General features: G+C 41.6%; 2 protein-coding genes across 2 annotated transcripts in view; one reads left to right on the top strand and one right to left on the bottom strand.

The window, feature by feature from the left end:
* CCDC146 (coiled-coil domain containing 146) overlaps positions 1-24,174 on the bottom strand; it is a 136,869-nt gene that overhangs the window by 67,191 nt on the left and 45,504 nt on the right. The gene's annotated exons all lie outside the window — the stretch shown is intronic.
* On the top strand, positions 17,184-23,644 carry FGL2 (fibrinogen like 2). The gene is made up of 2 exons (XM_004702615.2): positions 17,184-17,818; positions 21,064-23,644. Exons 1-2 carry the CDS (start codon positions 17,197-17,199, stop codon positions 21,768-21,770), a joined length of 1,329 nt encoding a protein of 442 aa, XP_004702672.1. The 5' UTR covers positions 17,184-17,196; the 3' UTR covers positions 21,771-23,644.

Below are 24,174 nucleotides of genomic sequence, written 5' to 3'. Positions count from 1 at the left end.
AATGGTACAAATATAGGTTGCTATTATAACAAAAAGATAAACCTTTACAAAAGCTACACTATGAATGAAAAAAAGATATGTAGAGTAAAACTTTGTAAGGTAAACCTATCAGAGAAGGAAAACGTAAATGTTCTCCACTAAAACAAGCAACATGACAGTGCTAACACTGAACTCGGTCAAAGGTGGAAAACTTGAGAGATTCTGAAAAACAAGGCACACCTGTCCAGTTGTGGCTCATATGAGTATCATGATATATCGACAAAGCACGGATAACTTTAGAGTTAGCGTAGTTGGAAGAAGAGAACATGGCAGAGGGCATTGGCATATCCACCGCCACAGAGTCAACTCAGACTCACAATGAACTTACTTAGACTTTCTGAGACTGGAAATCTGAACAGGAGCAGACAGCTTCATTTTTCTCACACAGAATGGCTGGTGGATTTGAACCACCAACCATGGGGTTAGCAGCCAAATCACCAACTGACAGTAACACCAAGGCTCCTAGCATTCTTGTAACACATTTTGTTTGGTAGATGCTTTCTAGCATCATGCAAACACTAATTATAAAATATACTTTAAAAGCCCATGGTATAATTAGAAGTCCATACTACATTGAACATTCTTCTCCCAAGCCATGATTCAAACACATCAGTTACTCAGTCCTCATGATCCAGTGTCCAACTTTTGCATTCAGATGAGGCAACTGACAAAGTGACTGGGCCCAGGAGCTCCTTACGTCTCCAAAGCGACAGCTTTGCTTTTTAAAACACTTTAAAGAGATAGTTTGCAGCAGATAGGCCCAGTGCAATGAACACATGGTTGGATTTCCTGACTACTGCTTAACCTTTTTGCTACCTTGGCTCCTTATGTTAATATTCAATTATGTGTATACACACACACACACACACACACACAGAAATATACACATACCACATACAAGGGGTAACCCCCCCAAAACTGGAATTTCCCCCCAAAGTTTTGTATTTAAATTTTTTTTACAAAACAACCTTATCACCTTCAAAGTACTCTCCATTACACATAATACATTTGTCAATTCTGCTATTCCATTCTTGGAAACATTTTTCAAACTCATTTGTTTGGATGGCTCACAGAACCTCCCTCATTTTTCCCCTCATCTCTTCTACTTCGTAAAATCCACATATCCTTTCATGCCCCTCTTCATTCATCCCATGGAACAAGGTCAGGTGAGTAAGGTGTGTGGGGAAAGAGAGGCATGCTATTGTTTTCCAAAAACTGGTGTCCTGAGATGGCTGCCAGGAGCAGGTACACTGTCGTGGTGGCAAAACCAGTTCCCTGTCTGCCACCATCTGGCATGTTTTGTCACACACGGTTACGCAACCTTTTCAGAACCTCTAAATACAAAGTTTGAATAGCAGTCTGGCGGAACAAACTCCAAATGTACTGCAAGTTGACATTTTCATCCACTTGGGAAGTTTCAGGAAGTTGTTGGACATCCAGAACAAGGTTTGTCATCGATCGAAATTTCACCTTTTTTGAACCAAGAAAACCACTCGTACATTTGAGTTTTCCCTAGAGCGCTGTCCTTCTAAGCTGTATTCAACATCACAACAGTTTCTGTGGCATTTTTCCCAAGGAGGAAACAAACTTCACAGCTGCACACAGTTCTCTTAACTTGACCATCACAAAAACGAGGTTCAAAAGAAACTGCTTTTACGAAAAAATTCACAGTGACTAGAGAGAACCTTTCCCAGGTGACACGGCTGGGTGCCTAACTCCGAGCGAGTTGCTGGAGGCTCGCCTAGCAGGAAAATTGCGTACTCTGAAAGCTCCACTTCGCCCAGTGTAATTCCGTTTTTGTTTGTTTGGGTTTTTTTTCTTTCTTTTTGGTACCCCCTCATATATAAGTAATATACGTATTTGTTGTGAAAATACTCGGTCTCCTTAACCAAAACCAGACTCAGTGCTGTTGAGTGGATGATGTTGACTCAGTGATCCTGCGGAACAGGGTAGAAATGCCCCTGTGAATTTCTGAGACCGGAACTCTTTATGGGAGAAGAAAACCTTGTCTTTCTACTGCAGAGCGGCTGCTGGTTTAGAACTGCTGACCTTGCAGAACACTGATTCCTGAAAACCTTATAAGTAGTAGCAAAACATTGTCAGATTCAGTGCTAGATGATGATGCCCTCAGACTGGAGGGCCCTCAGAATTTGACTGGGAAAGAGCTGCCTTCTCAAACAAAAGAGAGTCAGCCATAAGGATGGGACTTCATCTGGACGGGGCATGACCCCCAACGAGAAGAAACAGCTGTAAGCATCTATTAACAATCAAGTATGAATCTAAGAAAACGGAAAATGTTAAAAATGGAATGGAATGCGTACAGGGATATCTGGGCATTAGTGAGATGAAATGGATTGGTACTACCATTTAGAATCAATCACACGTCGTAATGTGCAGCAAATGATGGCTGTGATAGGGTTATATCTAGATACCTATAAGGAAGTACAATTAATACAACTATCGTTCAAATTTTGCACAATGGACAAATTGAAGAATCTTACCACTTTCTTCCGTCTGAATTGATCAAACGTACATCAAGAGCATTGATACCTACTGGTGATTGGAATGTGAACGCTGGAAACAAAGAGGAAGGAACAGTCGTTGGGAAAATAGCCTTGGTGACAGATATGAAGCTGGAGTGCTCATGACAGGATTTTGCGATTGCAACAAATTCTTCATTGCAAATGCCTTTTTCCAACAGCATAAGTGGTGATGGTACACATGGACTTTGCTAGACAGAAAATACACAAGAATCAAACTGACTACACCCATGGGAAGAGAGGATGGAGAAGCTCATTATCAGCAGCTAAAATGAGGCCTGGACCTGACGGGGGACAGACAGACCATCAATTGCTCTTATGTTAGTTCAGGTTGCAGTTGAAGAAAATGAAAATAAGTCCACGAGAGCAAAAATACAACACTGAATATACCCCACCTGAATCTGGAGAACAGCTCAAGAATATATCTCGTGCACTGAACATTAATGGCAAAAAAACTTGACGAGTTGTGGGAGGGCATGAAGAACATCATACATAATGACAGCAAAAGGTCATTAAAAAGACAAGAAAGAAAGAAAAACCCAAAGTGGATTTCAATGAGACTCGGAAACTTGCTCTTTAACACAGCACAGCTCGAGCAAAAGGAAGACATAATGTAGTGAGAAAAAACACTGAACAGAAAATTTCAAAGAGAGGCTTGAGAAGACAAAGTTGAGTAGCATAATGCGATGTGCAAAGACCTGGGGCTGAACAACTAAAAAAGAAGGACACAGTATATTTGAAGCTGAAAGAATTGAAAAAAATCAAGCCTTGAGTTGCAGTACTGAGAGATTTATGGGCAAGATGTTGAATGATGCAGAAAGCCCCAAAAGATGATGAAAGTAATACAGAGTCATAGTCCCAAAAAGACCTGGTGGACACAACCATTGCAAGTGGTAGCATATGCTCAAGAACCAATGGTAACGAAAGAAGAAGTCCAACTGCATTAAAGGGATTAGCCAAAAAAACCAGGCTCCAGGAATGGACAGAATACCAACTGAAATTCTTTAACAAGCTGATGAAACACTAGACACACTCAATTGTCTGTGCCAAGAAATGTAAAAGACAGTTATCTGATCAACCAACTGGAAGAGAGGCATATTTTCTGTCATTCCAAAGAAATGTAACCCAAACGAATGCTGAAATTATCAAACAATATCACTATTATCATGTGCAAGTAAGTTTTTCCTGCAAAAATTCAACAACAATTATAGCAGTACATTGACAGGGAGTTGGTAGACGTTCAGGCTGGATTCAGAAGAGGACATGGTGTTAAGGGATATCATACTAGTGTGAGATGGATCTTGGTTCAGAGCAGAGAATCCCCGAAGATGTTAATGAATAAAAAAAAAAAGATATGTATACCTGTGTTTTATAAACTATGCAAATGCATTTGACCCTATGGATCATAACAAACTATAGATGAACTTGAGAAGAGTGGAATTCCAGAACACTTAATTGTGCTCATGCAGAAGCTGTACAGGGGTCAAGGAGCAGTTGTGAGAACAGAAGCAAGGAAGAGTGTATGGCTTAAAATTAAGAAAGTATGCGTGTTGTATTCTCTGACCATACTTGTTCAATCTGTATACTGAACAAATCATCAAAGAAGGATCACAGGAGGCTTACTAAAAACGTTTGATAAGAAGATGACAATTTTACAAGATGAAAGTGAAGTGGACTTGAAGCGCTCGCTGGTGAAGACCAAGGGTTACAGCCTTCAGTGTGGATGTAACCAAAGTGAAGAAAACCAGAATCCTCACAACGGGACTACTAGTAGGTAACATCTTGATAAATGGAGAAAATATTGAAGTTGTCAAGGATTTTTTTGGTCTTGCTTGGATCCACAATCAATGCTCCCGGAAGCAGGGGCAGGGAAGAGATCAAATGATGCACTGCATTGGGTTAAGTCTGCACAAGACCCCTTTAAATTGTTGAAGAGCAAGGATGCCACTTCGAGGACTAAGGTGCGCCTGCAGTTTCCTCATCTGCATGTGAAAGTTGAACACTGAATACGGAAGACTGAAGGTGAAGATGCATTTGAACTGTGGTGCCGGTGAGACTACCCAAAAGTAACATGAACTTCTAGAAGAAAAGCACACCTGTCTCGGAAGAAGTACAACCAGAATGCTTGTTAGAAGAAAGGATGGCAAGACGTCTCATACTTTGGACATGTTATCAGGAAAGAGCAGTCTCTGGAAAAGGACATCATGGTTGATAAAGGAGGGTAGCAAAAAAGACGGGCACTGTCAAAATGAATTGACATAGGGGCTGAAGCAATGGGCTCACCCATAGCCACCATTGTGGGAAGGATGCAGGACATGGCAGTGATGTACACAGGGTCAGTATGAGTCCGAACTAACTTGATGGCACTTACAACAACAGTAAGAAGTCTCCCCCCAAGGGATTCTGAGCTCTTCAATTCAAAGTAGCTGCTTTAGCGTCCTTAAGACACCGTTGTTTCTTTTACATGTTCTTTTAGTTTAGGCAACCAAAAAAGTCAAGATCAGGACTGCAGGGTGCACGAGGTAAGGTTGCCCAATGGCGTTCTTATAGGAGAGCCCTTGCTACCCTCCAGCAATGAGCAAGTGCACTGTTGTAATCAGGGGATGGGGATGGGGGGAGGGGGGTTGCTGGATGCAACTTCCCTGACCTTTTCTTACCAATGCCGTTTTCAGTGTTCTTACAAAACTTTCTAATAAGCACACACTGTGATCACCCTGTGTCCTTCAAGAAGATCTGTCAAGACCATCCCTTTGGAATCTGAGCTGATCTCTCTGTCTTGAATTGAACTTGCCCAGTAGACCCCGTCAGAAGCCATCATTGTTTTGATTGGACTTTTATATGAAGGAAATCCAATGACTAAAACAAATGTACCACTGAGAAAACTTGTCTGCAACCATTTGCTATTTGGTTAAACATGATTTATTTGGAATAAAGCCATGCACATACATACAAACTGGAACTGGAACTCTAGTAGCAATACTTTTTTTTCAAAACCATATATTGGGAGTTCATACAGATACCATATCATTCCATAGTTTAATCACACCAAGCAGTATTGTATAATTGCTACCACAATCAGTTTCAAAACATTCTTTTCCTTCCTTAACTCCTGCACATCAGCTCCCTGTTACTCCCCTTTCTACCACTGTACCCCCCAGAAACCCTTATTCTACTTGCGTTCCCAATAGGTTCATCGATACTGGGTTTCATATACTGAAAAACAGAAAAACATATAACACAAGTTCAAGGAGGTGGGCCCCAAAGACCTAACACATCTGAGGTAAACCTCAATATGAACAACAACAACAACTACAGAAAGAGTTGAAAACCAGATCAGGCCTAATGTACATCAGAGGGGGAATCAACTGATAAGGTTTTAACTGTTCAAATCAGGTTTATCATTTTGATCTTCTATGTTATCTCTCCAATGTACTCTATTTGGTAACCACTCTCCTTCCGTCACTCTAATATGGATTGAAGGAAATCACTGGAGGCTTATTTCCTATGTAGTTCCCACAAATGTATCTTGGGCTCCCACTGTCATCCATAGCCTTCTGTAAACCAGATTCTCACAATTTAGGCTCTGATACTAATCCCTCCCTCAATTTCAGATTATATGATTTACAATGCTTCAATGACTGATGTTGGTATGCTTCTTCCCTGTGTATTTAGTTGACATTTCACCCACATGGCTGCTTGCTTGGAAACAAGCCTTTACGACCCCAGACACTATCTTATCTGGTAGCCGGGCACCATCTAATTTCTTCACCACACTTAGCAGCAATACTTTTTGACTTACTGGTGTGTGTGTGTGTGTGTGTGTGTGTGTGTGTGTGTGTGTATGTGTGAAGAAGGGGATTCAAAATGTTTGTTGAAAAAGTGTAAAGTAAAATGTAATTTTTCCATGAACATTTTGAAGCCATATATATGCACATATGTATGTACATATATTTGGAAAATGAATGGAAAAATCCCCAAATGGCAAAAATATAAGATTACAGTTGGTATAGGCATGATTATATTTTAAAAATTTAACTGTAAGCAAGAATTCAATTTATAATTATGAAAAAAAGTATTTAAAAAATTTGTCACATGTCTTCCAGAATGCAGCTTTGGGTGGGGTAAGATACAAGATGTTTTAAAAAACAAAATTATTCTAAGAATTTAGGCTTTAAGCCAGACAACACATACAAATATAAATATAGAAAAACAAATGGGAAAAATATCTAAAAAGAAACAGATCAGCAATGTCTGAATCCTATTCATGTTCTCCCATAACAAATCATGAGGACAGCACATTTCCGAACCCCCAATTCTTTAAAGATCTGAGGAAACTGCATTGCTTTCTGAAATTCTAGAAGCATAGTAATAGGAAAGTTTCAATGTGGATAAACTGTGCATTTTTGTAGCATTTTTTTCATAATTTAGCCTCAAATTAAGAACACTGCAGAGAGTAGTGGGTCTGGAAATTGGAGACATGTGTAGCCGGGGGCAAGCAGTTAATTTTCCTTGCTGTGTTTCTTTATCTGGAAAACAGGGGGCTGGTCGTGATAAAGTACGTGTACTGTCACATCTTACGGCACCGTGAAAACTGACAGGCTTGGAACTGGCTGCACAAATATGGAAGTTGCTTTAATAAACTCCAAAACTCCGTGTTCTAAATAGTTTGCACTAATTACTGTAATTTTTGCTTAGTATATTTGGCTTTCACCTGACATTGTTATTTTGCTATTTTTTATATTGAGATTGTTTTAAAACAGGAAAAATTCAAGAAATTTCAATGAGTTAACTTGTTATGGAAGCAAACAGTGCTACAGCAAAATAAATACCTTTAAACACTTGGATTCTGGCTAAATATTTTGTTTGCAAAGTTAACATATTTGAACGTTGGGTGTGCTAAATGTTTATTTAACTCTAATGATGAGTATTAGAATAATATAATCTGAGGGAGCTATTAACAAGACTTACCAAAAAATGTCACTGCCTTCAAGTCAATTCTAACTCATTCCAACCCTCTAGGGCAGGGTCGGACTGTCCCTGTGAGTTCAGGAGATTGTTAACTCTTGATGGGAGTAGAGAGTCTTATCATTCTGCAGCAAAGGCACTGGTGGTTTTGTGCTGACTTTGTGATTACCAGCCCAACACCCAACCACTCCGACCTAGTACTCCTCTAGGGCTCCTCATTCATAAGACCGACCAGAATGGTGAGGGCATGCTCTGATGGTCTGACTCCACTTCATGCTCTGATGGTCTGACTCCACTTATGTCTGCTAACTTTGTTCTCTCCATGTCCATCCTGATCAAGAGTTCTATGGAAGCTTTAGCTACTTGAATGGACTTACAAACTTCATTAAACAAAAGATGATGGCTGTACCATGATTCAGTTTATCTCTCCCTCTTTCCCCCTTTCTCTGCCTCTCTCTTTCTTCCTATATCATCTTTACCCTCCTACCTTTGTCTCTCTAATGAGCTCAGTTTTGTTCCTTCTACTACATGCTATTTCTTTCTTTCTTTTTTTTCACTACATGCTATTTCTATCGCCTAAGTTTGGGTGGAATCAGAGCAGATGGTCCCCGTAATAAGCCTCAGCTGTTAGCTGTTTGCAAATCAGTGAGGAGGAGCCGCTGAAATTGCCTGGATTCTTTAAGTCAGAGCAGACGCTTCCCTCTTCTGTGTTTGCCTTAGGAAACGAAAAGTAAACTCAACTTCATATACTTTGGGTTGCTGAAAAGCAACTTTTTCCTCTCCTTGCTAAACATCTAACAAGGGGGAAACATTAAGGGAAACAGCAAAAGTTTTTAACATAATTGCCTTCTGTGTTTTGGATTTTCAATGCTGTATTTTATATGGTCAACTATATATATATATACATATTTGTACATTCTCCGGATTTATAATGTATTGAATTAATAAACCATATACTCATTCAATGCAAGGTCAGCAGTTCCAACTTGGTGGCCACATTGTGGGCGAAGAGGAGGCTGTCTGCTCCTATGAAGATTCACCGTCTTGGAGGTCCTGGAGAGCAGTTCTACTCTGTCCTGAAGTGTGGTTGTGAATTAGAGAGGACTGAATGGTGATGGGTTCCCTTTTTCGTTTTTTTGTTTTATACTAACTAAATAAAATCCTTCAGGTCTAAGGCAGCTTAACACCCCATTTGTACGGGGTAAGGTCTCTTGTTTTTAAATTCCTTTTGTCCTAAACCCCTTTTTCTGGCTCAAAATTGGGAGATTTTGGAGTGGTGGCAGTTAGGGAAGTAGATTAAGAGGCAAAGAAGAGAAGCAAACAAAGGAGAGACTCAAGGGGTTCTCCTCCCTGCAGCATATATCTAAACAACAGAGGTTATTTACAGCCATGCTTGTGTTATAACTTAGGGGTTGGAGGGAACTGACTCTTAAGTGGAAATGTCAGGGTTAGCAAAAAGAGAAACCACTGCCAGATCCCAGTGGGAGTGAAAACTCCGTCTGCTGACTAGCGTGACATGCTAAGGCCACACCGTGGTTCTTCTCAAGGCTGCCTCTGTCCGGAAACATGTTACTTTGAAACGTATAGTTCCACTTGGTCATGGACATGTTTGCTCCCCCGCTGACCCCCACCTTTGTTATTCCCAGTGTTAGTACGGAGCCTAACTCAATAGATGCTCAGTAAGTATGAGCTCATTGGCAGTGTAACTAAGAATAAGATCATCTTTATACTCCTCTATTGAGTTAAATCGTGGAAGTAAGATTTTGCTGAATATCAGCTAACAACAGTTGCAGCAGTATGTTGACAGGGAGCTGCCAGAGGTTCAGGCCATGTTCGGAAGAGGATGTTGAATACGGGATATACCATAATTGCTGGTGTCAGATGGATCTTGTCTGAAAGCAGAAAAACATGCTAGTGCTTTATTTAGTGTAACAAAGGCATTTGGGTTTGTGGACCATAGCAAACTATGGACAGCCTTGAGAAGAATGGGAACTCCAGAACCCTTCATTGTGCTCACGCAGAACTTGTATGTGGATCAAGAGATGGTTGTGTGAACAGAACAAGGGAAAACTGCATGGCGTAAAATCAGGAAAGGTGTGAGTCAGGTTGTATCCTCTCACCATAGTTAATCAATCAATATGCTGAGCAAATCATCAGAGAAACTGGAATATATGAAGAAGAATGTGTCGTCAGGACTGGAGTCAGGCTTGTTAACTGTGATCTGCAGATGACACAGGCTTGCTTGCTGAAATTGAGGAGGACCCGAAGTACTTGCTGATGGAGATCAAGGATTGCAACCTCCTGTATGAATTACATTTCAATGTAAGGAAGATCAAATCCTCACAACTGAACCACTAGGTAACATGATGTTTTACTTGGATCCACAACCAATGCCCATGGAAGCAGCAGTCAAGAGATCACAGGATCATTGTCTTGGGAAAATCAATGGCAAGGATGTTACCTTGGGGGCTAAAGTATGCCTGACCTACACCATGGTATTTTCAAGTGCTTCAGATACATGTGAAAGTTGGACATTGAATACGAAAACCAAGAACTGATACATTTGAATTGTAGTGCTGGAGAATACTGAAAGTGAAAGGACAGACACATCTGTCTGGGAAGAAATATGACCAGACCGCTCCTAGAGGCAAGAATGGCGAGCCTTCCCTTTGCATACTCTGGACATGTTAGAAGGAGAAATTAATGCTTGGAGAGGACACCATGCTTGGTAAAGTAGAGGCGCAGAGAAAAAGAGGAAGGCCCTCCACACGATGGAGCGGCACAGTGGCTGCAACAATAGGCACAAGCACAGGAACAAGTGTAAGAATGGCACAGGGCTGGGCAGTGTTTCTTTCTGTTATGGGGTTGCTGTGGGTCAGACCAATTTGATGGCACCTACCAACAACATGGAGTTAAATGATTTCATCAGTCATTGAATGTCGTTGGTTGATGATTTATCCAAAGGTGTCCACAGTGGAATTCATAGTGGTGCTTATATTATTATGTGATGATTTACTTTAAGTTCCTTATTAATAGCTGTAAGACTCCTAAAACGTTATACCTGAAGAGGACCTTGTTGGTATTAGCTGTCAGAGAGCTGACTCTGGCTCAGGTGCCTTCACATATAAGAGAAGAAGTGCTGCCCAATCCTGGGACTTCTCCATGATTTTGAAATCTTAGATCTTATTGTGGTCACTATGCAGTCAGCCTATTGCGTTACAGGCTTCTTTCATTTTTGCTGACCCGCTGCTTTCCCAAGCACAGTCACCTTTTCTAAGTGTGATTTTTTTCCTGATGAAGCATCCAAAGTAAGCAAGACAGAGCACTGCTATCCTTGCTTCTAAGGAGCACTGTGGTTTCATTTCTTCTGAAACTGATGTTTATGCTTCTGGTGATCCATGTTATATGCAAAAATACCTTACTGATTTCTATCAACCTTTTCATCTTACACATGACAAAAACAAAAACCCCAGCTCCCCAAGGTTATATTAATTGGAAGGAGAATTAGTGGAAGGCTCTTCACTGAGAAAGCAAGTCCAAAGATGACCATCTCAGAGTTCTTCCCACTTTCTATGTCACGTTATTTTTGAGATGATCACAGTGCGAGTGGAGATGTTAATTTGACTCGGCATGTCACTGTGATGGGTGCTGTGTCTGTTTGCCCCCTTGTTGTGCAACAGCAATGGTTGCACTTGAACTTTTGCATCAGTTGTCACTCCTCCCGCCATGTTGTTTATACACATAAACCTGAACAAAACAGTTTTGTGTCAAATACGCAAGCAGAGGAAGTAGTGACAAATAGTGGTAGATGGTTTGAAATAAACAAAAGAAGAGCCAAACCATTCTTAATCTGTTGATAAAAATAGTGAAGTGGTTTCTTTTACACTGAAAAGTTTCCACTGCAAATAACAGGATGTGGCTCAAATAATAGATAACATCAACCTAAAAGAACAAGAAATAAACTAAATAAGACAATTCTACACACTAGAATTCTATACTCTAAATCATGTTTATAAGATTGTTTCCAAAGAATTTAGATGAAGAGCTACAAATGTGTTCCAATGTTGACTATGAAGACTACTATAATGACTGGTCCGCATTCCACCCTTTCAGGAGGCAGCATATGAACAAGAACCAATGGTAGTGAAGGAAGATGTCTAAGCTGCTCTGAAAACAGTCACCAAAAACCAGGCTCCAGGACTTGATGGAATGCCCGTTGAAATGTTTCAATAAGCCCATGAAGCACTGGAAGCCCTTTCTCACCTGTGCCAGGGGGTGACCACAACAAGCATACCAGACCATCTGCTCATAGGCGCCCTTAAACATTGAGCCCTCGAAAGGGGCTTTTTTCTAAGGGGCGCAGATTCTTCCTGCATCAGTGCCTCCAAAGTCAAATAGCTGGCTAGATCTTCAAAAACCTGCACAGTTTTTTGTTTTGTTTTTCTTGCAGATTTTTCTTCAAATGTAAATCTGTTAGGTAGGCTAGTGTAGGCTGGGGAATGTCCGTTAACGCATGCCCAGAGGGCCAAGCTACGGGAACAAAGGAGTGGCACACTGCACATGCCCAGAGGCTCAGGTTTCTCACTGGTAGGCATAGGTGGGCGTGAACCTGAACTGGCACACCTAGGCCAGGTGAATTCAATTCAGCCAATAGGGTCTATCAGGGCTCATTCACCAGGCCTCCCCATGGAATCCTTGAAAAGGCAGGAGCCCACAGAACTTTGGAGGAACTTTGGGACACTTTTTGCATGATGCCGAGCAGTTTCCAGACAAGCTGTATGCTCGGGAGGAGTCCCTCGGGTGTCCTGTAAACCTGAAACTTCTTCTAACGCTCATAAAATTCACTTGGATCACGAACCAGGCTTCGGCGTGAATTCTTTCTCGCGCGGAGCCAAGGACCGAGGTATATCTAGCTACAGAGAGATCTAACAAATCTCCTGTTCTCTCAACACTTTTGAGTGGGCTCAGGTTTCCACCTAAGCCCTCAACTCTACATAAGCTTGAAACAATAGCCTGTTCCTTCTTGACAAATAACTAACTCCCCTTTTAGTTTATCCAATCAAGTATAAACTGAAGTCAAGCTTACAATCTTTCTGTAATAATGATTATTGATTTTCATCAAACACATAGGCCTATTTTACAATACAGGTAGGAGAATGTCGATAGTTAGGCTTAAATACATTAAGCCTAACCCTTTAAAAAAGACTCAAGGTTAATCTTCTTTTCTCTATCTCTGGACTGAATCTCAATTTATGTGCATTTAGCCTCTAGCATGGTTGTAAGGCCTTGGCCCCCTATCAATTGTGCATCCCTGAACCAGCCTGGCTTTTACCCTAGACCACTCCAGAAGCAACTTTTCTCCTCTCAGCTACAGAATCTTTCTTACATTCCCATCAGCCGTTACGCGTAACAATAACCAGAGGAACCACCTAAGAATCAAGAGTTTTATGTCCCAAACCCCTCTCATTCTTTCTCTTACAAAATATATGAGACTGGAGGAATTGCAAACAATACTTCTGTCGCCAACTGTAACGAAGGACAATATGTGAAGCAGGAGTGTCCTCTGGCCTCCTCCAGTTATAAGGTGGGGAAGGAAAATCAAATTCCACACCAGCCACTCCCAGCACTGATTTCCATGAGGCTGAGGTCTGACATACCGCACCCTTCAACCTTCCTCCCAGTTCCAACACCAACTGTCCATTCCACAACACTCTACTTTTCAGCTGGGTTAGATAGTCCATTGCGATGACCACAGAGAACGCTCAGACGATACTGTTGGTATAGTACATAGGTTGTTTGGTGTATAGCCCCCTTTTCAGAAACAACAGCAACAATTTCTCAGTGCACACTGACCCCTGGCAAATAAACACTCTTGTACCATATCCCCAAATCCAGTATGAATTGTAGGCATTCTTGGAACTCACAAGGTCAGGTCTACTCTGTTCTATAGAGTATCGATTTTATAAGTCAGAATGGATTTGATGTCAGTAAAAGAGATGGAGTTTATTAAGGAAGTTAACAAGTTACAAAAGCTCAGGATACAATTATTCAGACAGACAGTGTCTTATTCCACTTTCTTTACTCAGAGCCATCATGTACAGGTCATTTGATGGGAGCAGCAAAGACTATTGCTAGAAGAGACATGTGAAGTCATCCATTTCCTATATATGGTTTTAAATTGACTTCCGAATCCATCCTTCCTGGTTTGCATACATTGGTGGGTGTCCAAATGTTTGCTAAATAGTTCTATTTGGTGGCTTATATTCAAAATAGAAATAAACCCCCACACTTCCCCAACCTATTGCTGCCTCTTTCGCTGTCACTGTGAGGACATCATTTAACTCCACGGAGTTGTATTTAAGAGTTCTCCATCTTCTTGCCCTTCTGGTCATCATCAGATCCTCTGGTTCCTATCACGCCATGGTGACAATGTCTGCATTTTCACTGTCACCCCTCCTCCTCCTCCACTAGTTCACCACCTCCCTCATCTAATGGTGACCACCACCTGAGCACTTCTCACCTAGAACACCACTTCCTGCTGCTTAACAGAAGACTCCTGGGAGCCACAGAGGAAGGGGAAAGGTTCTCACTGTCAACTAATGCAGCACGATTGGGGCTCATACAACTCTTATCACCATCCATCCATCCATCCATCCATTGTATCCAGCACATCTGTACATGTGTTGCCCTCATTTGCTTTCTACTTGAGCCCTTGGTACCAACTCCTCATTCCCCCCGCCCCTTCTGTCCCTCACGAACCCTTGATAATTTATAAATTATTATTATTTTGTTATATCTTACACTGTCCCTTGCCATAAAACTTTATTTTCATATAACATTTATCAGCATCTAGCCACTCATGCTCCAAAAAACACATTTTGGGAGATAAAAACCTACATATTAAAATAACCTCCAGAGAGAAGAGTGATATAAATAAAATATGCATGAAAACAATGAATTCCACAAACTACTGAGCAATACGAACATGAACATCAGTCGATGACCTGAGACCAGAAGATCTGGATGGTATCTGGCCACCACTACCAACTGCTCTGAAAAGGACCACGCAGAGTGAGAGAAAAACTATCAATCATAAAAAAGCCCAGGCTGACTGGTGGATAGACGATCGCCCCTAATCTCACCTTCAGGTTTGGAAATGAACTCAAACCCCTGGCTCAACGTTCAGCCAAGCAACAGGCATGTCTTTAAGGAGAACATTAACACTAGTGAGGTACATACACTTTGTTGTTAAGAAAACACACCTTTGAATAATCAACTATTTGAGAGAAAAAGGGCAGCATTTACCAAGGGCAAAGTTCGGAAGGGTTAGAAAGGGCGCCCACTTAAGGTATGATTAATGAGATTCTTCATAAATACATCACTGGCTAAATATTCAAATTTATACTCTTGACTGTCAAAGGCATTAATAATGCACCAGAAACTAAACATCTTTCCTATAAGTTTTTAGTTATGAAATAGTTCTTCATCTGTATTATAAACCTCTCTTTTTTACATTATGCAGTTATTTATTTCTTCCTTTATAACCAGGGACGGTCACATCTTGAAAGTGGGTGAGGAGAGCGGAATGCAATTAAGAGAATATTAAATAAATATTTTTAGGCAGAAAGCGAACTTTTCTGGTCTAAAATTCATCTGAATCTACTCAATGGAATGAAGAGATAAACAAACTTAATTTTTTAAACCGTTGGAAGAAGATGGAGGAAAATGAGGCTGAAGGTGTGTAGAACATGTTTGACAATTTTGCTTGGAAAGAATGTTACATGTATACACTGCATTGCTTTCATAAGCACCCAAAGATATAACAATCACTTCTGTAATGATGGAAGAATAATGAAACTTCTTCTTAGAGTTACAAAACCCACAGCTTGGTGAAGTTTATGATCCATATATCCAATAAGGGGTGGAATCAAGGTCACCTAAAAACTCTATCTATCTATCATCTATCTATCTATCTATCTATCTATCTATCTATCTATCTATCATCTATCTATCTATCTATCTATCACCTATCTATCTATCTATCTATCTATCTATCTATCTATCTATCTATCTATCTATCACCTATCTATCTATCTATCTCTCTATCTATCATCTATCTACCTATCTTTTGCTCTTGATGGTCGAACAAATTGGAGCTGATGTTTTTTTCTCTCTCCTTCCCTCCACCTCTCCTCTCATGTTGTAGACATTCAGTGTTCTGCTTGAGACAATCCTTCAGACTGACTGACAACTTCTACTTACCATCGAATGTTATTTAAATCTGCCCTCACTTGGAAACCAACCCCATACTGGCAACAAATTCTTCATCCCTATCAAGGTCACTCGAGGCATGAGCAGCTTTTAAATCTTAGCGAAGACATTGAGCCTTTTCTGGTACTAGCGGCGCTGCTCCCTGCCATCCAGCGGGTTCAGACTCACAGTCATTCTGGAGGGCAGATAGAACTACCCCATTTGAGTTTCCCATGCAGGCAGCTTCCGCTTTCTCTTAGGGAGAGGCTGGCGGGCTGGTTAGCAGCCCAAAGCTTTCCTGACAGCACTCCCTGCACTTTTCTTGCTTTGAACCGAGGCTAAAGAGTTTGGATTTTTATACCCATCAGTCATTTTGAAATTTCTTTTTTCTTTTAAGCAGTCCTACCCTTTCTTTTAAAAGAGATCTCATCGGAAACACTGGCATGTATAACAGATAAAAGGGGGTCAGTTTCCCCCTTGCTGTCCTGGGCCTCTGTGGAAAAGAGTTTCAGACACACTGTCCTGAGTGTGAGCACGTTTGGGGCAGCCGCAGTGGGCAGATGCTGGGGCTCAGGAGCCCTCTCTGGAGAGAGAAAGCAGAGGCAGGGCTGCCTGGCACAGGAAGACTCGGACAGGTTCCCCTTTGGGCGGTGGTGGAAGAGGGCAGAGCCATCACCAAAACAGTGAAGGGCTGAGGCCGGAGGCTGCTGGTTCGAGTGAAAGACTGTGATAAACTTTTAAAGGGGTTTTAGCCGATTAGGAACTTCCACTACCCTGTACTATGGCCAAAGGAGTAAAAAGGAGAACTTTTTCCCCCTTCTTACCCCTCTAAAAGTACTTCTTTTTAATGTGGGGAAACCCACAGCACAGCAGGAGCTGGGAAACTGCGTTTTGTTATAAGAGAAACTTTGAAACGCGCTTACGATTTCACCTAAAAGCCCAGCGAGAAGAAAACACAGGGTCCCTCAAGGCCACCTTCTAGGGGGACGGTTTCCATTTCGCTAACAGTTCTGTGCTGCCAGCAGCCTCCCTACCTAGCCCATGAACTTGTGTCTTTGATCCCTGGTTTAAGTGTGACTCCATGATTTCTTTCCAGCACACAAATTACTTGGCAAACTTAAGACGTTCCGGTGCTTTGCCAAACGAAGACCCAGAAGTGAAGCCTTGATCCATGGGCACCTGACCCAACCAACAGCCGTCCGCGTACATTTTTCTGGGGCCGAGAAGACGGAGCTGTCTCTGGCCTGGGGGGCGCTGATGGGCTCCTCTTCCTCTGTTTCTGACAGTGATGCAAGCACTCCCGCCCTTTTCTGGGAACCCAGAGCGCCTGACTCAGGCCGCGGCCGCTATTAAAGCAGCGCCCAGCAGCACACGTCCCCGCCGGGGTGCTGCCACCGCCCAGATGCAGCTCGCTACCTGGTGCTGGCTGAGCGCCGCCATCCTGGCGGCGCCGGGCCTCGTGGTCGTGGCCAGCAATGACACGGGGGAGGTGGGCGATGGACCCCCGAAGGCCGCCTGCCCGCTGCGGCTGGAGAGCAGCGGGAAATGCGAGGCTGGGGGCGACTGCGCCTTCCAGGTGCGCCTGCCGCCGCTGACGCTTCAGCTCCCCAAGCACTTCAGCCCGATCGAGCTGGAGGAGGTGTTGAAAGAAGTGCAGAGCCTCAAGGAGATGGTGAACCACCTGAAGAAATCCTGCCAGGACTGCAGACTGCAGGCGGATGACACCGGAGAGCCTGGCCGGAGCGGGCTGCTGGTGCCCAGCCCCGGAGCGCCCCCGGGGGAGGCTGCGGACGGCCGAGTCCAGGAACTGGAGAGCGAGGTGAACAAGCTGTCCTCGGACCTGAAGACGGCCAAAGAGGAGATCGATGGCCTTCAGGGTCGCCTGCAGACGCTGAGCCGCCTCAACATGAACAACATCGAAAGCTACATCGACAGAAAAGTGGCCAATCTCACCGTTGTGGTCAACAGTCTGGACGGCAAATGTTCATCGTGTCCCGGCCAGGAACACACGCAATCGCATCCAGGTAATGTGCAATCCTGTCCTCTGACCGCTAGCTCACGGGAGTTAGGCAGCTGGGCAGGACCCGAGAACACTCCCTCAAGCCGAATAAATGGTGGGTTGAACTACGTAAGCCTTTCATACATCAAGGTCGTCTGCCCTTTGAATAACAGATACCTTTGCAAAGGTGACTGCAGAATGAGACATGGCTTAGCTACCAAAGTCCTAATCCACAGTTTCCAGTCATTAGAAGGTACTTTCAGTTTCAGGAGCTGACTCACTGCTGTTAGACCTGCACACAGGCAGAAGCAGACAGAGTGGTTACACGTTTTGGTGCATTTAACTCATCCATCTCTTGGCTGAAGGGTGTGAAAACAATAGAGATTAGGCAATATTTACAATGATGTGAAATCAGTTTCCGGAAGCCCAGTGCCATGGCTCATGCAGCAACAGATCTTCGAAACGTTTTATAGCAAGTAAGCTGCAGCCTGAAACCCCAAATAGAAGCAGCTCTGTGGCTTCATGTGTGTGTAACCTGTGTGTGCCCTGGGACCTTGTGATCCAAAAGCGTGGCCAGGGGAGAGAGTTTGGGCATGCCTCTAAGACAGTGGTTCTCAACCTTCCTAAGCCGCGACCCTTTCATACATTCCTCATGTGGTGGTGACCCCCAACCATAAAATTATTTTCATTGCTCCTTCATCACTGTTATTTTGCTACTGTTATAAATCGGACCACCCCTGTGAAAGGGTCCTTCGATCCCCAAAGGGGTCGCAACCCAGAGGTTGAGAACCACTGTTGTAAGCGAAGGCATACGTTTTTCTTTTACCTTTTTTGCCTTAATTCAAGCATTTAAAATTGGAACCTATACGGATCATTCAACTTACTTGGATTAACTTCCATAAACGGGTGTTTAAGACCAAACAGCTAACCACCTGCTCTGCCCAGGGACTTCAACAGTGTTACCGGGCCATGAAATGGGGCTTTTGACTGAGTTCCTAGAACATGTTGCGGCTGGGTTTTTGGTTTGGTTTTAATACCATGTAAACCATCTTTGCACAAATACCTCCATTTGCCATGTATGTGAGGCTGAGGGATCCTTGTGCTTGGTGGAGATCACTCTCGTGCAGAACAGGTACTGCAGGCATGTTCTAGTCCCCGGAAATATGCCAACTGAGGTGGGATGGGGTTTCAAGGGCCTCAGCTAGTATGCGGGGCAGTACATTTCTGAATGAACCCCACACATTGCTAGGACAGTGGTGCACATCTGAGGTGACATCCCTAGGTGCACATGAGATCTGGCATTGCGTTGCAACATGTAATGATATGAACAAGATTCCACTGCCTATTTTTCTACTGAAAGATGGGAGGGGGCGGGGGGGGGGGGGGGGCGGAACGGGGGGACAACAAGAAGATCTGGGAAATATCTGAACATTATGAGTTCTAAATACATGAATAGACTTTTGTGCTGGAGAGAGGCTTATATGAATATTTATATTAAACATCGCTCACACGATTTTGATAAAAACGATCTGGGAGTAAATAGCTATCTTTGCTGCCAGTTAACTCTTGTTAATTGACTACTGCCTCAATCTGGAACACAATGACCAATGAAGTTTTTTTTCTCTAGAAACCAAACATTTAACCACTGCTAATGACTTTCCTGGAGAATAAATTCAGTGTATTGTTGAAAGAAAATTTTTTTTACTTGTGCTTCCTTATTTGGTTCTCATGAAAGTAAAATCAATTTGAATCTGCCATCAATGATGTACTTGGAATTCTAAGACTTTGTGGCAATGGTGTCTGCCCCTTACACATACACACTGCATTTGAGGGCACACGCTCACACAAAACCCATCATAACCAATCTTAACAACCCCACAGACCAGAGTAGCACTGCCCCACATGGTACCAAAGCTGTAATTCTCAGGGAAGGAACTGTTGGCCTCCCCTTTCTCCCTTGGAAAGGCTGGTGGGTTCTAGCCCTGACTGTTCAGCGGAGCACTGGACCACTGGGCCACTGCAGCGCCTCATCAGCACCTTTAGGTGAAGGGAAATAGGAGCCTGTGCTTCCTTTGTGCCTGTGGAATGTAGTTGTAGGAATCATCTTGACTTTCAGGACTGAGGAATGTAGTGCTTAAAAGAACTTGACCTGGCCTTGCCATTTACTGCTTGTGTGAACTTGGGCGAGGCACTGATTCTCCTGGAGCCAGGTCTCCTCCCCTAATTGGAAGCCCAGGGGGTGGAGAGTGTTAGCTCACTGGCTGCACTAGCTGCTCCCCAGGAGAAAGTTAAAGGATTCTGTTCCTGTAAAACCCACAGAGGGCAGTTCTACTTTCTTATAAGGTCTACTCTGTCCTATGGAATCTCCTTGATAGTCGTGAGTTTGGTATGGCTTTTTTTAAAAGGCTTCACTTGTAGGTCCCCTGGTGGAGCTGTCAGATAAGCTTTAGACTAGTAAGTGCAAGGTCAGTAGTTCAAACCCACCAACCACTCTGCTCAGGAAATGAGATGAAGCAGTCTCTTCCTATACAGGTTTATAGCCCTGAAGACCATACATATAGTTGTTATGGTTAAGAACTGATGGGCAGAATTTTTTTTTAATCCTCATCTGGAAACTGGTAATAATACCTACATCACAAGGTTGACATGTAGTTAAGTAAAGGTGCCCTGGTGGTGTAGGGGTTATACGTTGGGCTGCTAACTGCAAGGTCAGCAGATTGATACTAACAGCCACCCTATAGGAGAAAGATAAGGCTTTCTACTGCTGTAGAAAGTTACAGTCTCAGAGACTCAACGGGAGCAGTTCTGCCCTGTCCTATCGGGTCAGTGTGAGTTGGCACTGACTCAAGGGCAGTGAGTTAGTTTGTTTGGGGTTTTTTGGTCTTTAGGTATGAAATATTATCAAATCTTTGGCACAGTACTGAGAATATATAAGGTAGAACTCACTAAATTGTTGCTATTATTTTTCTTTATTATTCTTATTATAGCTTGTTTGTTGCTGATGTAGTCGTTATTACCAACCAAGGATATATTTGAGAGTCTAGTTCTGCTTTAATAACATATCAGGTCACAAAATACAGTTCTTAGGTCTCCCTGACAACTATTTCTTGGTCCTTAAACATTTGCTAAACAATTTCAAGAAAGTTTAACAGGACAAAGTTTTGTCATTGCCATTGACTTATTGAATTACCAAGCTGTCTTTGTACATATAAAGAATTACTCAGCTGCATCGTTTGACTAACCAATGCTTTCCTTTTCTCCATCCTTCAGTGCAACACCTAATATACAAAGATTGCTCTGACTACCATGCAATAGGCAAGAGAAGCAGCGAGACCTACAGGGTTACACCTGATAGCAAATACAGCAGCTTCGAAGTTTACTGTGACATGGAGACCATGGGAGGAGGCTGGACAGTGCTGCAGGCACGTCTTGATGGAAGCACCAACTTCAACAGAAGTTGGCAAGACTACAAAGTAGGCTTTGGAAATATTCGAAGAGAATTTTGGCTGGGGAATGATAAAATCCACCTTCTGACCAAGAGCAAGGATATGATTCTGAGAATAGACCTCGAAGACTTTAATGGTGTCAAACTATATGCCTTGTATGATCATTTTTATGTGGCTAACGAGTTTCTCAAATACCGTGTACACGTTGGTAACTACAACGGCACAGCAGGCGATGCATTGCACTTCAGTAAGCAATATAACCATGATATGAAGTTTTTTACCACCCCCGATCGAGACAACGATCGCTATCCTTCTGGGAACTGTGGGCTCTTCTACAGTTCGGGCTGGTGGTTTGATGCATGTATTTCCGCAAACTTAAATGGCAAGTATTATCACCAAAAATACAAAGGGGTCCGGAATGGGATTTTCTGGGGCACATGGCCTGGGATTACTGAGGCCCAGCCTAGTGGCTACAAGTTCTCCTTCAAAGAAGCCAGGATGATGATTAGACCCAAACACTTTAAGCCATGAGTAGTCACCAGTGCGCATTCCTACAGGTTTTAGTATGTAAGAGGGCTTCAGCACATGGGGAAATGCCTAGCTTCACACTCCTCTTCCATGGCTCAAAAACATATCTCTGGGTTCCTAGGCTACACAATATTTGAAATAAAGCTGAAAATTAATATATTTTGCTATTATAATGCTGTTACCCAAATGAACATTTGCAAGTAATCAGAAATTATATTGATTATACATTAAATGTATAATTTTCAACTTATAGTGATTAAAAAAAATTGTATTACTTGCTAGAATAATTGTTTACTCAGCAGGCTAGATTTTCCACAACTATATTTTGGCTATGCTTTAAGTAAATCTGAAGGTTACATTACTCTTTTCAGGCTATAAATGGTGATTTGGATAATTATTTGCCTCTAAATATTCTAATTCTCATTCTGAGGTGAACATAGTCAACTCCTGGCACTTACTCTGGGTCAAGGAGATTATATAGCATTATAGTTTCTAACCAATGGAAACAAATATATACAATTAAACATGCTCATATGATAGTCATGAACTATAAAGTATTTGTCCTTCCAATACTTTAAAATGTGATAGCTTAATGTCACACGTAAAAACATTCCCTAAAGAATGTACTCTTAAAGGCCATGGCTTAACTCTTTTTATGTCTGATGGTGAAAATGGCTTTCATTTCCTTGGCTCTGTGTGCCCCATAGCTTTTAATTTAAGATTTCTCATTACTGTGCTAGACTACTGGTAGGATTTTTTTTTTTAAGGAGTGGGTCTAGAGCAGGGAGGGTAAGGTGTGGTGGAGGTGCATGCAGCATTTGTACATAGGCTATAATAGGCTGAAGGTCAATTTTATCACCTAAGAAATAATATCATTAAGTGATTCACTTCATAGATAGGAAGCTGTGATCAGATACTCTCTATGAGATCAGATATTTTCTGAGTATCAATAGTCTTAACTTTTTGAAAACTAACAATACTATTATATGAATAAGATAGAAGAACATTATTTTACTTTATTATACTTTTCTTAAAATTATCTGCATATATAGAGAGTATCTACTTATAGAAAATAGGTGTAATTTCAGGATACTGGCAAATGCATTAATCCATGTAAGCTTGCCTTTCTTTCTCCCTTATTTCAAAGGATCAAAATTTAATTTTCCAATTAACTTTCATAAGAGTTCTCAACAAGATATTCTGTAACAATTTCTCTTTAGAGTTTCATGCCATTCAATATATACTCTAGACTCTGGTGATCTTTAACATGTTAATGAAAATAGATTATATCTGATAGATAAAAGTTGGGTTTTTTTGCCTTAACTTAGCTACCCACTAAGATATACTACTGTTCATAAATGTGGATTGACTATTTATAAAAACATCATTTAGGGTCATAGGTCTCTTTTGGCAGCTAATATTTATCTTAAGGCTCTGCATTTTTGAATTTTATCATTCCTTGAAAATATTAACCAAAATTGGTTTTTAGAAATTTCATCTATCACTCGGGGGCAGGGAGTGGCAATAAGAATCGTCCTAACTGACATTCAGTAATGCTCCAAATGAATTGTTAATAAATTGGTCATATATAAAATATTCTAGTCCTTATTTTCAGATAGCTATCCAAGATTCATAGGATCGCTATTAGTCATGAATAACCCAATGACAGTGAGGTTTTTATAGCCTTTTTTCTCCTAGATTAAGTTTTAAAGGTCAAGCAATGGTAATGTCATAAAGATAAGTTCTGGTTTGTAATCTGGTTTTCCTTTATGTATAAAAGGTCTATTTTTTATGTCTTTTTAGAATCTTGTAAAATAAAATAATATTCACATATTTTCTCAACATGGAAATATTAAATGCTATTATTTACAAAAGAATATATCTATTTTCTCGTGTGAAAACTTGTACAATGTTTGCAGAGCCTAGATAATGCTCTTGAATCTGAAACTTTAATCAGTACTATCACATGAATAAGACAGAGGCAACTAGAGGAACTCGGTTATTTTATCTCCCGCTCTAGTACTTTTGATATATTTGAAATACAAAAGCCTCAATTTCTTTATGGTATCCAAGTCCATCTCCTTTCCATCATTAATATTGCTGCTCTGATCCAGCCCTCGTTATCTTTTCCTTAAGATAATATACATGCCCCTCCTAGAAGCTCATGTCTCTAGTTTCAATACATCCCAATGTGATCACCAGTCGTTAAGATTCTTGTAACTCAGAAGCCGGTTCACTCAGTTTGAATTCCAGCTCCATTTGCAAGCTGTGTGTTCCTGGGCAAGTTACTTAAAGTTGCTGAGCTTTGGCTCCTTCGATTATGAAATACAGATAAGAACAGAGTCTAGTTTATAGGGTTATTGAAAGATAAAATGAAATAATATATGTAGAGCACTTTTTAACATAC

Source organism: Echinops telfairi, unplaced genomic scaffold, assembly GCF_000313985.2.
Source record: "Echinops telfairi isolate 266 unplaced genomic scaffold, ASM31398v2 ScPeMD7_23;HRSCAF=83, whole genome shotgun sequence".
Classification (NCBI taxonomy): Eukaryota; Metazoa; Chordata; class Mammalia; order Afrosoricida; family Tenrecidae; genus Echinops; species Echinops telfairi.
This window is presented reverse-complemented; position numbering and strand designations above follow the sequence as displayed.